We start from the raw sequence: 17972 nt of genomic DNA, 5'->3' as shown, positions 1-17972 counted from the left end.
TATAGGTACATAATTTAAAAAATACATGGCCTAGCGTAGGGGAAGTCAAATGTCAGGGAGCATTAACTTTTCATACATTCTACAAGACCTCCTAAAATATACATGAATGACCAGTAAAAAGTTTTCTTCTTCTATCTTCAGATATTGGAATAAAAAAAGCAACACTTATTTCATGTGAAAGTGACTAGGTTAGTTTCTCCCCAGTGGCTGAGAAGTTTGATGATAATTATCCTTGCATGTGTGAGATACAATTAATAAAGTTAGATAATACAGTAAAACCCGACCTCAAACTCATACTACACTGTATAATTGTTTTTGTTGTTGCTGATTTTTATAAAACCCAAACCCAAGTGCTGTCCACATAAAACCTATTTTAAAAAGTTTTTACTTGCATTATGACCACCTTTCATCATTAAAAATGCAAATTTCATCATTTCATAGAAAATATCTTCTTACATTTGGAAAGTACCTAGCACATTTTGAATGCTGGAAACAGCAGCAATAACAACAGAGATGGAAAAAAACTATTAGCTGATCCAGCGTAGCTCCCTGCCTTTGCAGGATTTGTTCCCTATTGTACATTTCCATTCTTTTGACCAATCTCATTGCAAATGTCCCTAACTTACAAGGCTTCCTGTACTTCTCCCAGGGAGCCTATTTACTTTTCAGACTTCACTCAGTTTAGACAAGGAAGCTATGCTGTTTAGTTTCACTTCGGTTACTAGTCAGTTTCCCTTTCTTGGTCTCATCATGAGTATTATGTTGCTGCAGCTGGAACATTGCTGCTACCCGTATTAGGAAGATGTTTAAATCCCAATCTTCTCAGAAAGACCCATTTGCATTAGTTAAAAAAGATCATGAAATATTTCAAGTCATATTACTAGGTTGTGCAAGAAGCATTTTACTTTAAAAAAATATTTAATTTGGGAGGTTAAAACTTGACAACAGTGGCCAACATTTTCTATCTTGGGTGTCAGAAGCTAGCTACCTAATTCCATACTCAGGAACCCTTCCTCTTGGTTGAAACAGAGTTTAGCACAATAATGCCCCCAATCCTGATCATGGCCTCTGGGTGCAATCACAATATTTAACATTAAACAATAGGAATAGGTAACTGGCTTGAGTTTCAAAGGTGCAGTACAATCACAGTTCCAAATGAGCAGAGCACCCATAACTCCCATAGAAGCCACTGAGAGCCTGGGGTGCTCAGCACCTTTGAAAGTCAGGCCATTCATACAGGCCACTGCCTAAATTTAAGCACCTACATTTGAAAATTTTGATTTCAAGTAAAAATGATGAAAAAAGGAAAATGGAACCGCACAAAGTGTAAAGAACTACGGGGGGGGGGGGAGGCCTTTTTTTTTTTTTTTAAGCAACCTCCTCTCCTATCCATCCAGAAAAACTAAAAAAGAAAGAGAGAGGCAAAACTTTACCTTCTCTGTAGTCTCCACACCCATTCAGATTCAAACAAGGCATTATGTGCAAGAAGAGTTAGCAGGAGAGATGGAAGAATGTGGCAGTTCCTACAAGTGAAATCATGGGCTGCCAGCCAAATGCAGCTCAGGTATTATTAAACTTGCAAGGTATCTAAATTACTTAATCAGATCCCATGGCCCTCATTTTGCAAACAGATTAGGTGGCTGGCATCATACCCTGACAAATGGCAGTTGCTGTTTTTTTCACTCTGGTGCCAGGAGGTCTATGGCTGAAGAGGCTCTATGATACAGAGCAGCACAAAGGAGCAAGCAGAGGGAGACAGGCAGAGAGGCACAATCTAGGTTTCATCTACCTCCGTGGATTTCTCGCGTTACACACAATGCATACTTTACATTTTACAAAACCCAGGAAATGAAGGGAAATATATCTGTCACCGAAGAAGACATCAGCCCTTTAATAGCTGAAATGACGGATATTTTTAGATGAAACTCTAGTTTAACTTACTTACATTAGGGGTCTAATCTCTCCTGAACAATGACTATGTTAGCTTGAATACATAGTGAGAAATCTGTTCCATTAATTAAGTGCTGCCTGTACTAGGATTTGTAGCAAACGTTAATAGATTTTTTTCCTTCCTCTGTTGGACCATTACTTTATTTTGCCAAGTTGCTAATGGATTAAATTGAAAAGGTCTGTGTGTTAAAAAAGACTTTAGCTTCAAAGTTCTAACAAGCACCTTGCCCACATTGCTGGGAAACACCTACATATTAATATTATTAATGGGCAGTCCTCAGAGGCATAATAGATAGCTGAAAGCTTAGCGAATTCATTCCCACCCATCAACCTGCCTTCATCACTAAGTCTATAACATAACTCTCCCAGCCAGACCTTATTTAAAATGTATTTATACTGTAGACTAACCTAGGTTAGAGAAGGAAATGTAAATATACAATAGCTCCTATTATTATTCTGTTGTAAATACTATGTCAGGACTCACATACTAACTATAAGATTCTTCTATTTTAGTGAGGACTAAAGGATTCATCCCAGATTGTATATTTCACAATTCCAGAAAATGGAAACTTTGCAAGCAAACAAATGGGGAAAAAAATCCCACCAGGAAAATTAATTTCAAAGCCTCAGAATGGCTTTATACAGCAGAAAGATAAAGATTTTTTGGAACAATTTAATATTTCAAAATAAAATTTGGTTTTGCCCTAATTTGCATTACATTAGTTTTAGTATATAAAACATTATTATAACCCAGATTTTTACAATTGCACAGGCAAAATTCTTGTCTAGTTTTCAACAAACGTGCTAATCACAATTTGGTACACAGATAACATGCAACGAAATTCTGGGCTTGTATTTCTTTTTCCTCTTCTCCTATCAAATTCCTGATACTTAGTATCTACCCAGTCAGATCTGGCCATAATTCAAAGGCTGTGCCAGATGGAGTTTAAGGTTCCCCTGATGCTTCATCATGGCATGATCATTTTCTTCTTCATACTGTGGCAGAGCTCTGACCTTGTCTCAGTGGGTCCTGTGCTTCCTGGCAGATTACGCGAGCCTCAGAGGCTCACTGTGACCCTCTACATAGCCCTTCTCCCTCTCGAGGCAAGGGTCACAGCCTACTGAGCCATTTTCATCATAAGCCAGCAAGGAGGTTGGTGAGAGAACTCCCACAGTCTCTGTTGTCCCTACGGGCTTATTCCAGAACAGTTTAGCCTCCTGTCCTGATAGGGGCCTGTCTGCCCCTCCCAGAAGGTGTTTCTGTAGTGGCGAGTTGGGGGAAACCCAGGCCCGCCCTCTACTCTGGGTTCCAGCCCAAGGACCCTAATGGCAGCAGCTGTTGGCAGCCGATCTTTCACTGCCAGAGTTGCTACATTTCCCTGGGCCACTTCCCCACAGCTCTCCCGCTTCTCTCTCTCTCAACGCCTTCTTCTCTTAACCCTTACCTTAGGGCTCCCTTTCCAGTGGCTTGAGGGTGTCTTCATTACCCAGCCCTTCAGCTGCACTTCCTCTCCTCTAGCTCCCTGGCTCTCCTCAGCCTGACTGGACTGAGCCCTTTTATAGTATCAGAGGGGCCTTAATTAGAGTCAGGTGTTCACATTAGTTTAACAGTCTCACCTGACTCTTTGCAGGTTAATTGGAGTCAGGTGTTCTCATTAGCCTAACAGCTTCAACTGACTCTTTGCAGGCTAATTGGAGTCATGTGTCCACCTTAGCCTGGAAAAGCCCCTGCTCTGGTCAGTCAGGGAACAGAAAACTGATTATCCAGTGGCCAGTATATCTGCCTTCTACGACTCTGCTGTACCCAACTGGCCTGGGTCGATCACAATACCTACCTGATCCCTCTAATAGGGTCTGATCCAAAGCCCAGTCACATTGATGAACCTTTTCCCATTATCTTCAATGGTCTTTAGATCCGGCCTATAGGGAAGAGATGACTTCACTGCTCCTAGCCAGTAGCCAGGATAGCAGATGAGCATTTTCCCACAATACTGCTCTGCAAGTGGACCAATTAAGAGGTGCTGGAAAATTCAAATAGAAATACCATTAAGTAAAAACAAAACAAAAGTAATCCTCTGCTGCATACAAAAGTTTATGAATGATTCTTCATATGTTCATTTATGATTTAGGTGCTGGCTAATACAGGTCAAACAGGTGGCAGACTCCCTCCAGAACTCACATGCTGAGAAGATACGTGAGGAATGAATGCCAATTCCTCCATGCAAGTGATCCTCCCTCTGCCTCATCAGATCCTCTTTCCAGCTTGACCCACTGCCTAACTCAAATCAATTGCTTCACTTCCACTTGATTGTATTCACTCCTCCATCTCCTATCCCCACTGTTGTATATTTTTAACCTACTACCTGTAAAAGACAATTACCTGTTCCATAACTGGTTTTGTTCGAGAGGTGTTGCTCATGTCTATTCCATATTAGGTGTGTGTGCATGCCACATGCACCAATGCCGGAAGTTTTTCCCTCAGTGGTATCCATAGGGGACCGGTTCTTGCGCCCTCTTGAGTGGCATATGCCCATGCCGCAGTATAAGGGGCACCACCGGCTCCCCGCACCCTCAGTTCCTTCTTCCAGAAACTCCGACAGTGGGGAAGGAGGGTGGGTCATGGAATGGACATGGGCAACACATCTTGAAGAACACCAGTTACGGACAGGTAACTGTCTTTTCTTCGAGTGCTTGCTCATGTCCATTCCATATTAGGTGACTCCCAAGCAGAAACAACGAAGGTGGGTAGGAGCTCATGGATGTGTAGATTGCAACACAGCTCTGCCGAACCCAGCATCATCTTTGGCCTCCTGAGTGATGGCATAATGTGCCATGAACATGTGAACCGAAGACCACGTCACGGATCTGCAAATGTCCTGGATAGGAACGTGCACCAAGAAGGCTGCCGAGGATGCCTGGGCTCTGGTCAAATGGGCCTTTACGTTCGGCGGCAGTGGGACCTGTGCCAGCTCGTAACAGGTCTGGACGCAGGAGGTGATCCAGTTGGAAATCCTCTTTGAGGACACCGGAAGGCCCTTCATCTTGTCTGCTGTCATGATGAAGAGCTGGGTCGAGCTGCAGAAGGGCTTGGTACACTCCAGGTAAAACGCCAGGGCACGTCTGACATCCAAGGCATGCAGCCTCCTTTCCTTGCTAGTGGTGTGCAGCTTGGGACAAAACACTGGGAGGAAGATGTCCTGGTTGACATGGAAGGAAGACATCACTTCCGGCAGAAAGGCCAGATAGGGTCGCAGTTGAACTTTGACCTTGCAGAACACGGTATACGGTGACTCCGATGTCAGGGCTTTAATCTCCAACACTCATCTCGCCAATGTTATCGCCACAAAGAAAGCAACCTTCCATACAGGTGGGAAAGGGAGCAGGAGCCCACAGGCTCAAAGGGCAGGCCCATAAGCCAAGAAAGAACCAAGTTAAGGTCCCACTATGGGACAGAAGCCCGGACCAGTGGGAAAAGCCTCCCAAGGCCTCTCAGGAATCTGCTCAACATGTCATGTGAAAACACTGTCTGACCTTGGATCGGTGGGTGGAAAGTGGAGATGGCTGCAAGGTGCACCCTGATGGAAGAGAGGGCCAGCCCTTGGTTCTTAAAATGAAGCAGGTAATCTAAGATAGATTGTAAGGAGGAGTGTGACGGAGAGATGCTATACTCAGACACCCAGTGGGAGAACCTCATCCACTTGGCCAGGTAGGTTGCTCTGGGGGCTGGGGAGGATACTGAGGCCAATGGCTTGTTTGAGGCCCCCACCACTGACCTGAGCCCTTGAGAAGGCTGAGTAAAGCTCCATGGGTATAAGGCAGCTGGCCAGTGGCCCTGGGGCCATGGGTTAGATGGCGGTACTGCCGACACTGAGGGTACTGCCGGTGCCAGGTTTTGGCCAGCCAGCTACGACTCCTGTCCAGTGCCAGAGCTCAAGGCCAAGTGGTTGCTCTCAGGTGACCATGAGTGAGTAGATCGGCGATCCCGGTCACTGCAGTGCCAATTGCTGTGCCTGGATGGGGAGCTCTCCACTCAGAATGAGTCCCTTCTGCGGATCCTCAGAAACTGGCGGCATTCAGCAACGGTGTTCCAATGATCCACACCTCATGCTGCTCGACTGGTACCGGGATGTGGAGCGGGAGCTGGAGTGGGTCAGTTTCCAGGAAGACTTTCTCTCCGATCTAGGAGATCAGTGACACATACCGAGGAGCTGTGGACCAATGATTCCACTCCTGAGACAGACTGTCCCGGGCCTATGACTGGTGACAAGCCATGGGTGAAGCACTGGGCCAGGTCTGGTGCTGTTAATGCTAGGAAGGGTGGAACTCTGCAGGCCTGTACTAGGTCACCGGCGTGGCATGCCTCGAGCCCTGCGGGTGGTGCCCCAAGTCCAGAGACCAGCGAGGGCTTCGCCAAGTCTGCCTCTCTGCCTTCGAGGACTGGTAGCTCCATGTGGATAAGTGCTGGCGGGACGTCCCCCATGATAGGGAGCAGTGCTGCTGAGATGGGGACCTACAGAAAGGACTCAAGGAGGGTTTGCCCCTAGACCGGGGTACTGCCACAGCAGGTGTGGGCGGCACTGGTAGCACCAGGATATCCTGAACTGCTTGCAAGGCCTGGGGTGTTGACGGGACCTCTAGCTGGCAAAGGCTCCCATCACTGTCCGGCGTGGCAAGTATGGGTTGGGGTGGGCTGGACCACTCGACCAGAGCTGGTGCCTGACTCCTAGAAGGAGGTATTGAGATGTCCTCCTGGGGCCTTGGCTTCCCTCTTGCCCTCTCCTTCCCCTTGCAGGATGTAGGAGATCTTCCTCTCCCCATCTTCTTTAGACCCTTGGCAGGTGCCAGGGAGGGGGATTGGCGCTGGTGGGGTGCTGCACACCGATGCTGCAGTGCTCGGGACAGATTCAGACCTTGACTGGTCCGGTGCCGAAGTTAGCACCAACTCCTTAGGACCACCTTGAGACGGAAGTCCCTCTCTTTCTTAGTCCGAGGTTTGACAGACTTGCAAATATGGCATTTGTCGCTTATATGCGACTCGCCAAGACACCTTAAACAACTATTATGCGGATCGCTAATGGGCATTGGTTTCTTGCAGAGACCATATGGCTTAAAGCCTTGGGACCGGGTCATGCCCCATCCCTAGGCTAAGTCCCGTTTGGGACCAACCAAGTAAAAACACTCTAACATACTAAGGGAAACTTAACTATGAACAACTGTTTTACAAGAAAAGTTCAAAATACTGAACAAAGCAAAAAAAGGCTAGCCGAAGCAGCAGATGCTCCAGCACCGTCACTGGTGGCAACAATGAACTGAGGGTGGGGGGAGCCAGCAGCGCCCCTTATACCGTGACATGCGCACATCACTCTAGACGGCACCAGAGCCGGTCCCCTACAGATACCACTAAGGGAAAAACTTCCAGCACTGGTGAATGTGGGGAGCACACACTCCCAATATGGAATGGACATGAGCAGGCACTCGAAGAAGCCTTGCTTCTTCTTGTTCTTGTGGATCCCAGTCCACACCTTCAAATAATCCTTTATCCCTTTCATTACTCCATTCCTCCTATCTACATAGTCTATTGTTCTCCCGTGTTTTCTGTCCTTTTGTTTTGCTGTCTTCCGCTACTCACCATTTTCTCTGACCCTGAAAAGGTCTCCTAAAATGGACTTGGCTATTTCCCCTGAAGTCTAACCCGGTGGTTCTCAACCTGTGGTCTAAGACTTCCAAAGGGGTCTGCACGTCCAATTGAAATTTTTAGGGGTCCACAAATGAAAAAAGGTTGAGAAGCTCTTCCCCCTCCAGCTCTCCTCTGCTTCCTTTTCTCTTTCCACCTGGCCATTTCTCTCTACCTCATTCCCTGCTCCAGCTTTCCCTCCTTCTTTTCCAGGTTTCCTCTGCCTCCTCATTCCTACTCCAATCTCAGAGGTCTCCTTTACCTCCAGGAATGGCTCGTCTCCTTTCGAAGACTAATAAAATGCTGAGTGCCTGGAAAACTGTAAAAGGCTTAATGCTACATACTTTGCGGAAAGAAGTAAAACAATGGAATAACTCCTTTGTGCCTAGCCAGAGAAGGGAGTAACAGCCAAGGCACTGACTAATCACAATATTGTGAACAGGAGGAATGATATACATATGGGGCATGCCTTCTAACCCAGCCAAAAGAGAGGAAAATGTATATGGCTGAACTTCAAACCCACCTCCCTGAAAGAGGCCTGGGTGCTCCCTGCATCAAGTAACTGTTCCATTCTTTACTGCAATGACAATTTCAATGACACCTAGACCTGATATCACAAATTTCAATAGCTCTTTTCATACTTAAAGATCCCAACATGCTTTATATACTGCATACTACCTAGTACAGTTACTGGGGACCCATAAATATTTCAGTATCACTAATCTCTGCTGGAACTGGAACATAGCTGCCTCCGGACTAACGTGCAACAAGGTGGACAGCCAGCAGGCTCTATTACTGGGTGGGGTTGAATAGTGTGAAATTTGAACCAAAGAGACATGGGCAAACTTTTACATTTATGTTTCGTGGGAATTTTAAATCTAATCAAATACCTGCACACGTTAGAATTGTCTACTTTAGAAAAATCAGTTACCATATTATCGGAACTACGACCAATGCTGCAACTGCACAAGCGATACTGTAGATATGCCTCAGGCATTTTTAACACCATGTCATAGAAGCCTGCTCTAAGCCAGAGCCCTGTCTACACTAGTGGCTTAATACTAGTGCATCTGCATCATGACTGGCTGTTACTGGAAGATGGGTAGTACTTACTCTGGTGCAGGTGCATTTATCGGTGCTAGAGCCTATCCTTGATTTGTTGCTGGCATCTGCAAACGCATTATGTGACTCCCTTCTGGAATTCACAGCATCACTTGTGAAGAGATTCAGGAGGATGAGAGACAGCTTTTTCTGTTGAGCAGATCTGCCAATATCACCTTGTGCTGTGGCCCCATAGATCTCACAAACTAAACAAGATAGGGCAAGAAAAGTCCCTGGATGGGAGACCTCCAAGGAAAGCACAGGAGCTGCAGAAAGGCATCCTGGTAATTTAGTGAGTGGCAATCTTCCCTTGGAATCAATATTGAATGAATGCCACAACATAGTAGTAGGGTCTATATGCTGCTAGGCAGGACCTGTCTTTTAGAAACATAAAACCAAGGTCCTAACTGCCTGTGGTGATGAAAAATCTCACAGCACTTTTCACAAGAATAGGTTGCCCCATTGTCCTCACCAAATCATGACTTGGGTAATTATATTCTGCCTACAGCAGCTAAATTACTCCTGTAGTTCCAACTAGATACAGTATCACGACATGTCCCCAACTACTATATAGTTTTGCTAGGCACTGCTGAACAGCTGTTGTGTTCCACCCCTGAGCATGCTGCATTTCAGTGGTGAGTGAACTGAGCGCTTGTGTGCAGGCTTCTGGAATGAAAGGCATTATTATAAGAGTTGTTATACTGGAACTGGAATTATCAAGTGGATTTCATTATGGTCTTCTGATTATTAGGAAAGAGCTGCTCTTTCTTGGTGAGGAAGAAAGAAGCTGTTTTAATTCTGGAGAATGACATAGGTGAAGTTCAGGCCAAAGCTGTATTTGGAAAACTCTCACATAAAGCTGGACACAACCCTTTCATGCACGGTGCCAATTCTACACAATGGCTTGAACTGCACTCTCCGGCGGTCCTTAAAGGCACATTCTGTATCTTGGCTTTCACTGCTAGCAATCAAGAAAGAATTCAAGAAAACAAAACTGTTTCCCAAGCACTGTTTGCTGGTGCCATAATTAATATAATCAAACAATTCCACAAATTGCTTCCAATTGCTGGCGTCACTTTTATGTTCAGAACCAGACTTTCAAAGAAGGGCCCTTCTTGTCCTACACCCCTACAGAGGTAACTCGTGGTTCACACAGTGGTAACAAGGCCTCACTAAATAGTATAGAGTAATTTGTACTGTAATAGGTCCCTAAGGCACCATGGACACAATTTGAAATGCCATCTAATTTTTCTTTTTTAATTAAAAAGCAGTTACTATATTTAAATGACAACACAAAAAAGTTCAGAGGGGACAATTTGAAGGTTCCCACAGCTTGCTGGGGGTCTTCTCAAGGTCAGGAAGAGTTTTATGGGATCAATTGTACAAAGTAGGACTATTTCTTTAATTAGCTCAGCATCCCCTCTGCATAAAGTCAGCATTTTGATTCATACTGATAAATGGAGCTCAGGCCCTAGTACTGCAAGCCCCAGACCAGAAACATTTACAATATTTACTAATACCTCTATGATTTCTGGCTTCTCTTCCCCCTTTCCCCCCCAACAGAGTCCTTAATTTACCACCTAGATCAAGCAGAGTGTATCAAGTGTGCATTCAGTGTGCCACTCATCCACAGGTTTACTGGTCCACCCCATAGCCAGCAAGCTGAACATGCAGAATGGTCGAAGTGTGCAACTCAAACTTCCAAAATCAGTGTAGCATCATCATGATGCCGATCATCAAAATATAATATAAATGCCAAGATCCAGCATCAAAATGTGATTTGTCTGGAAGGATGTTTACATTCTGGTGACCCGTGTAAGCACGTGGAGTCTCTGCTGCCCGAAGCACTGAGATGGGACAGATTTTTCCATTTATCCACTCCATTGTGCATTGTAATTTTGCTCCTTAAACCCTACATAAACCACTTGAACAAGCCACATGTTATCCACAGCCAGTGAGACAATCTAAACGCTCTCTACAAGGCCATCTGTGGCTGCCAAAATGATATTCCAAAGGACAGCCTTATCCTCAGCGCCCACCCAGCCTCTTCTCCAGCCCAGACCCCTGGTCTGAAGCAACAAGTCAGAGCTCTTCTGTATTTCTCAGACAGTCATACAGGTTAGCACACACTTTTAGAGTACAAAACATGGTCATGTTTTTTATACACTAAAAAGTCCATGGCCATCTCTTACTTCACAACTGTCCATGTGCCGCACACTGTGCCTATTTGTTGATAGTGGGACAGAGCTTGGATCCTCTTGTTCCAGAATTAGGCCAGGTTAACTTTTGGGAACATGGAGAGGCAAAGAAGAGAGTTTATGGTGGTTTATGCCTGGCCCATTGACTGTGCACTATTTACTTGTCTATTCTTGTACTGTAAGCTCCTCAGAGCAAGAGCCATCTATCTTGAATGTTTGCATATGTTGAGCATTACTGGAATAAAATAAAATAAAATAAAAAAACCCAACAAGGACAATACTATTAATTTGAAGGGTGAAGCTGCAGCTTGATGTCTACAGGGACTCTTGACAGAGTTTGGCAGCAGAGAAATTATTGGCTGACCAGCTCTAGCTTCACCATCATACTGGGAAACATCCCAAGTTATTCAAAACAGCCAGCCTGGGAACACAGTATTTTAAAAGAATTATTTTTCAGAAGCAATTGGTCACTATTATTTCAACCGCTAATGTGCATTTGTTCCCGCTCTCCATAGACCTGCCTGGTGATCAGAGCACTCCTGCTAAAGTAAGGCTGACCTTGTGTTGGTTTCCTTTAATCAAAGATCACTGCGGTCTCATATAGCTCTAGCCAAAAGGATTTAATTAGCAAGATAAATATTGATAGTAAAACAATGACAATGAGCCACAACTTGAACTTTGCTGTTTGCTTAACTATTCAGCATAGTCTTTCTGCAATTTAACAGATTTTGTGCACTCTTGTGATGGCTCTGGTACTGGAACTGGTTTTGAAACTTGAAAAATCCATGCTACTTAAGGACCATGCATCAGTCATGGAGCTAAAAGTCTCCCCTTCACCCCAACCCCATCCCCACCCCCTGCACAAGTTCTACCTCCCATATTGTCACAATCCCATTACTTATCTTCGTTCAAGAAAATGAAAAGTGAACAAGAGCCAGAAAACGTTCTTTCTGGTTGAACTGTTCTTATGAATACAAGGAAGAGCAACTTCTGGCCAGAACACCAAGCACAGTTTAGGCAGGAGGGCCAGCTTATCACACAATTCCAACTTTCCCAATACACTTCAATCCTGACTGGCAACACTCCCCCAGTTCTATTCTGTGCACGCAGCTCTGTCAACGTCCTCTTTCTTGTCCCTTAAGTCCCACTACTATTCCTAGCCCTGGGATAGGCACATCTTTGTCACTGGACCTCAAACCATATCTAAGAGCCTGTCTTGCATAAACTAAAATCTACTTTCTTATGAGTGTGTAGGCAAACTGAATTCAGTACGGACAGGGATATTTGGGACAGTCTCTTAAAACAGGAGGTTTACTTAATAAGGATGGATTCTTGCCCAGGTTTCACTATAGTAGGGTCCGTAATGTTTAAACTCTCATATCTGTAGGGAAGCAGTTGCCTCCCATGTTCTGAATAGCATAACTCAAATTTCTGTGCTGATTAAGGGATACAGTATAATTCCAACCCAGTGAATGGGGACTTTATCTGTGAGAGTTCATAATTCTAAATCCCTGGTTGCACTGAGTTGGGACCATCTTTATCTCCTATGCCGGTGTTTTGAAGCTAAAGCACACACTGGTATGGGCCAACAGATGCCTCAGTTGACATAAGGTCAACCCCAATACCATAAAGAAATCAGTATCTCTGCTCTGCACTAGGATGAGCAGCAGTACAACAGGAAATCTGGTTTGAATTCAACACAAGGGGCTAAAATTTCATCAGGGAAGCCTAATGAAAAGCAAAAAAGTACAAATACACAATCTTACACCAGCCTTTCAGAAATGCATAAGAGGCAGAAAAAGTTCTGGTTAGCAGATCTGACATAGAACCAAAGGCAATTCATTACAAAGCCGCTTCAAATCAAAGTGCTAGATCTGTGGACCCATAATCCTCCCATCTTGCTTGCAACTCTTGATGTGGAGTAGGCACCACAGAAGCCAGTTAAGCTGACCTAACTCAACTGACTTATACCGGGCATCTGTTACTTAGTGCTGGCCCAGAGTCTAAGTTGGGCGATATTCATCTTCCCATGGGCTGCCTTTTTAAAGCAATCCTGAACAATGGGACTTCAGAAAAAAGACTAAAACAGTTATTTTTAAAAAAACTTGTAGGCAAAGGCCTTTAATGCTATTAGTAAGGGGAGGAGGATAGGGTAGCAGCTTTTTCTTTTTTATGTTATGTATATTGTGTGTAAACAAAAATGCAATTTGCTTTAAAAAGATAAGGTGATTAAATTTTTATCAGGTTTGTATTCTGTTGTCACCACAACAAAGAGAATTAGGAAGAGGAAAGAAAGGCCTTTTTATTTGAATTATGCTCTTACCAGAGGTTCTCCACAGCACAGCTGAAAGCCACTCAATGTTCTCTAAACAGGCCCTTTGATTGCATTTTATTCAACTTGTTTGCATTTGGAGCAATCGAAAGGAAAAGAACGCTCCACATTTTGATGTCTTAATGTTCCTTAATACCTTCTTTAATTTATATTAAGCTTCTTAACTAGGGTGATGAATTCTTCAAAAACAATAAAGACCTAGTATAGAAATCTTTCACACACCATGAAAATTGAAATTATAATGTATTCACGGCTTTTTTTGTTCCAAAAAATATTTAGAAGAAAGATTTAAAGCATACACACAAAAATCCTGAAAGTTGTATGAAAATGACTTGATCCATAGAACTAGATGAAAGTTCAAACTAATTATTACAAGGAAAAGAAAATGGTTGTGCGGGGGGAAGGGGTTCTAATGGAGAAAACTATTACAGAATGTTTTGTTACTATAAAGTTTTCAGTCTTTTAATATCCTATAAAGTCCTTCTCTATCACTTTCTATAAAAAAAGGACTGTGGAAATCTGCATTTTTGTTTTACACAGAGTAAATCTGAATGTTTGCCATACCTCCCTCGCCCTCGGCCCCCCCCCCCACATTACTATTATTCGTAGTCTTATTTCCTAAAATGGCTTTTAAAGTTTAAGCTTCCACAATATATTTCCATCTATTTCTATCTTTTACAGAGGGCCAAAACTAACAATGCACATTTAATTGGTGGACTTCTTAATAATGCCTCAAAATGCCAACACACGCAACAGTTTTGCGGCTGCCTGGGTAAAGTTTCCCAGACTGAGTTGTCATTCACAGGTGGATCTCAGTCAGATGGCAGACCAGGTTTATGAGAAAAGCAAAGATAAGGTAATAAACATGGTACTAAAACAGGCCACCCAAAGGACAAGACTCAATGGGTTTGTTCTTGCATGTACTGTATATTTTCCAATCATAGTTAAAGAAACATTCTAAAATTTCTTAGCCTACAACACCGATTATTTGCCCCATGTTGTTAGTCTTACCCCACAGGGCCGCAATAATTTTTTAAAAAAATCTTTACAGCAGCAATCCATCATAGTCCATATGTTCCTAGCAAGAAACCATTAGGTTGCCATAATCTCAATTTAGCTCTTTTTCCACAATCTGTCTACTGGTTTGCACTTAGTTTTTTCAGTATTTATTGAGAACTACAAATATATATATAAAATAAAAATACACACACATACACATACCAGCCTATTCATTGCTCCCACTCCACAAAGAAACCCCCCAAAACAAGCAAGCAAGCAAACATTTCATGGTATTGTCCTATTATAAGTCAAAACAATACCCAGATATTGCACTACACTGATTTGGTGCATTAGAAATACAGTAGGAGAGACAAACTTCCAAATACTCCCTACCCCTGAAGTACATCAAATCACCCTAGAAATCCCTCTGAAAGAAGTATGTTTGAAAAGGAGTATGGATTTGTTATTTTCTGTGAACATTCACTGATAGCTCACCTCCCTTGCGTGAGTTACACTTTTATTTTAGCTTCCAGGAAAGCTAAAATTAAAACCTTATGACAAAGCTTCCCCCACTTATTGAGTGCTTGTGAAAAAGCTCACTGAGCTGCTACAGCAGTCAACTGGTCACAGTAATGAAAACAAGACTGGGTAGATTTAAAAATCTGTACACTGTATGTTTTTGCAATTTTAAAGTTAAACAATACTGACCTTAATCCAATAAAGTGGGATTGTGCCATGCAATCTGTGTACTGTCTGGAGTGAAATGACACATCACCCCTTCCTAAACTGAATCAGACACATGCAAGTACAGTAGCATCAAACTCATGGCCCAAGGCTACATGTGGTCCATTGCACCAAAACTTACAGCCTTCCCTGAATGGTACTACTGAAGTCAGAGTGAGTGTTTATGAGAAGGCACAAAATAGCTTTTCAGTCAGAGAAGGTGCCACAGGCCAGCTCCCTACCCTGGTATCCTGTCTGCTCCATATTTGTCTGGCAATTCTAATCTCTGTTTTTTCAGGAGACACTAGAGAGGAGAGAGAAAGAGAGTGCACTATTAAAGCAAAAAGATGTTCAAGCACAACAATCAATCAGTTTTGAACCAATGAAGCCTACAGTACATATCTGTCCAAATTTTCATTATTGAGTAAGCACATAATTTGCATGCACAATCATAGTAAGTGTGCATGTAATCAACTCGTTAAAAATCTTAACTGGTCGCATGCAATTACAAAAGTTTGGGCCTATAAGTATCAGTGCTGCATGAATTTTTATTAAAGGCATTTTGTTTAAAAAACCCATTCAAGGAAACTGATTCAATAAGTCATTAAAGATCAAGGAATTTGCTCTATTTGCATCTCAGATAATTTAAAACCCAGAAATCCACAGGTATCATGATGGTCCACAGATTTTACCATGGCTGTGTGGTATTTTTCAATAGCTAATTTTCCTGCATTGTATTTTCGAAAAGTCAGCCACTCTGCTTCACCCTTCCAGCACTCACCAACTATCCAAGAATCCTTTCTTCATTCTTGCTTAATTCTCTTTGTGTACCCAGCAAATATAAGTTCAAATCAATATTATAATAAGAAAGAATCTACAAAAGACAATGGGAATCTGCAAAATTGGCCCCTTGATTATTTGAAAACCTTTCCCACAATGCTGGTTCAGTATTGCCAATTTCAAATGTCCAAAAATCACGAGACTTAAAAGAAATAAAAAACGTTGGGTTCTTTTTGTCTTCTGCATTTTGGAGCCCCAGAGTTCACTTTTTCAATCTTTTCTTCACCTCAGGGTAGACGTTTCCTATTCTCTCTCTCTCTCTCTCTCTCTCTTTTAATCAAAGGTGAGATTCTCACAGAGTAACATGACTCCAATAGTTGGGGCTTTAAGGAAAAATCACCTTATATTGTGAAACTCTTGATAAAATCTCAAGAGACAGAAACACTAAAGGTTGTGCTTCCTTCCCTTACCACATTGTTCCTGGCTCCTGGAGGCACTGATGGTTCTACAATTAGTCGAGTACAACATCAGAGAATACAGTACTATCTCCTTTATCTGATACTGCATTTGCAGAAGATTGGTCATGTTCTCCAAGGATAACTTCCACTAAGCATTGGTCCCAAAGCATCTTTCACTTCCTGAAGTTTCCAAGTTCCAAAATACTTTAAGAAACACAAGGTCTGTGGTGTGCATAATTTGGGAGCACTAACTGACTGTAAACTATTCAAAACTATTCAAAATTATTCTAGCATTATGGTGCCTGGTATGAGAGGTCTATGCACAATAAAGAACCCAGTCCTGCAAGATTTCCATAATTGATGTCAAAGAAAGTTCCCTGAATGGGAGGCCTGTGGATTTAGACCTCCATTTGTTAATTAGAGGAACAATGTAAAGGCTAATGCACTGGCATGCTGGTACCGTCAAGTTCTAATGAATGAACCAGTGACCTTCTGAACCTCACTTGTATTGAGAGTGTCTCTGGGCAGTTCCAAACAACAAGCCCAGTCAGAATGGCATTGCAAAAGACACAAATTAGACTGGTATTTTGAGTGAGCTCAGCTGAAGGTAGCACTGAAGGAAAGAGAAAATTAGATTATGGGGGATGTAACATGACCAGCCAAAATATACAAACACGTTAAAAATAAATTAGTCTCATTACCAAAACCACAAGGGCAGCATCTTGTATGGCTCTCACTCAAACCATCTAAATCTTTGTTTATTTAAGTTTGGGTCCTAGTATGATCCACTTCAAGAGCAAGGGTTCCAATGTCTTAAGATTTATTTTCTTGCTGGATAATTCTCTAACATTTATCTTGTGCTAGCACTTCAATGTTTGTGGCACCTTAGCCTATTGAAAAAGTCAACAGATGAATACAGTCCAATATTTCACCCAGAAACGCCCAACCTATCCGTCAGTCATACCTGACACCACACACACCTCATCTGACAATTAGCCCCTGCCATTAAGTGCCATTAAGTGTAGGGAAACTATTTGGCAGCGGCTGAGTTTCTACCTTTTGGAAAGGAAAGAAAGTTCCAAACAAAATCTAGAAACCTGTTCTTAATTCAGTGAAAAAAACTGGGGTCTTGCACTTTCGGGAGAGGAGAATCATCAACAGGATGAAAACAGTTTCCATTGCAACAGAATTAGACACCTCAGCAAAGTAACAAATATCTTCCTACTTGGTCATTTATCTTTCATTGGGAATGCTGCAGAGGGAATGTGTTCACAGTGGCAGAGGTTGAGAGAGGAGTTACATCACTTATAAGCATTTCCCTTCAACTGGCCCAAGAAAGGAATGGTGCACACCTGTTCCCACATATTTTTGGTTAAGTTTTGCCAGGATATGAGACCTCTGAGAAAGGGAAGGAAATGAAGGGGAAAAGCAAAGTTTCCTGGCTTAAGCAATGTTCGCATTCTTTTTTGGCTTCTCTCATTCACTGAATGATAGCGCTTCAGTCACCTTTATACTCCATAAAATCACCTAAAACACTTCCAATAAAAAACACAACGTCCCTTCAAATATCAGCTTGTGGCTGTGTTCACTATTTAGATCCCTGCCATAGGGTTTTAATTCCCTCACCCCCAGTTTGGCTTAGTTGTCCTGATGTCTCCACTTATTGTTGAGAGCAGGGCTGATCAAGGATACTCAATGCAGGCTCCTCTGCCTCCCAACTCAACCAAGGAGTGACTTACAATTCCAACATCTGTTGC

At 42.9% G+C, this 17972-nt stretch overlaps 1 protein-coding gene across 5 annotated transcripts in view; it reads right to left on the bottom strand.

The window, feature by feature from the left end:
- Window positions 1–17972, bottom strand: part of EEFSEC (eukaryotic elongation factor, selenocysteine-tRNA specific) — a 223086-nt gene that overhangs the window by 56136 nt on the left and 148978 nt on the right. For 2 of the 5 annotated variants that reach the window (XM_073351382.1, XM_073351384.1), the window contains exon 7: window positions 15220–15281. The exons of 2 other annotated variants lie outside the window; for them this stretch is intronic. In XM_073351382.1, coding sequence (XP_073207483.1) covers window positions 15220–15281 — 62 coding nt within the window. Of the gene's footprint in view, window positions 1–3785; window positions 3972–15219; window positions 15282–17972 lie in introns of all 5 variants that reach the window. One more of the 5 variants, XR_012159786.1, reaches the window with a different exon arrangement.

The sequence above is a fragment of the Lepidochelys kempii genome, chromosome 7, assembly GCF_965140265.1.
Source record: "Lepidochelys kempii isolate rLepKem1 chromosome 7, rLepKem1.hap2, whole genome shotgun sequence".
Lineage (NCBI taxonomy): Eukaryota > Metazoa > Chordata > Testudines > Cheloniidae > Lepidochelys > Lepidochelys kempii.
Note: the sequence above shows the minus strand (reverse complement) of the source record. Positions and strands in the feature narration are given on the sequence as shown.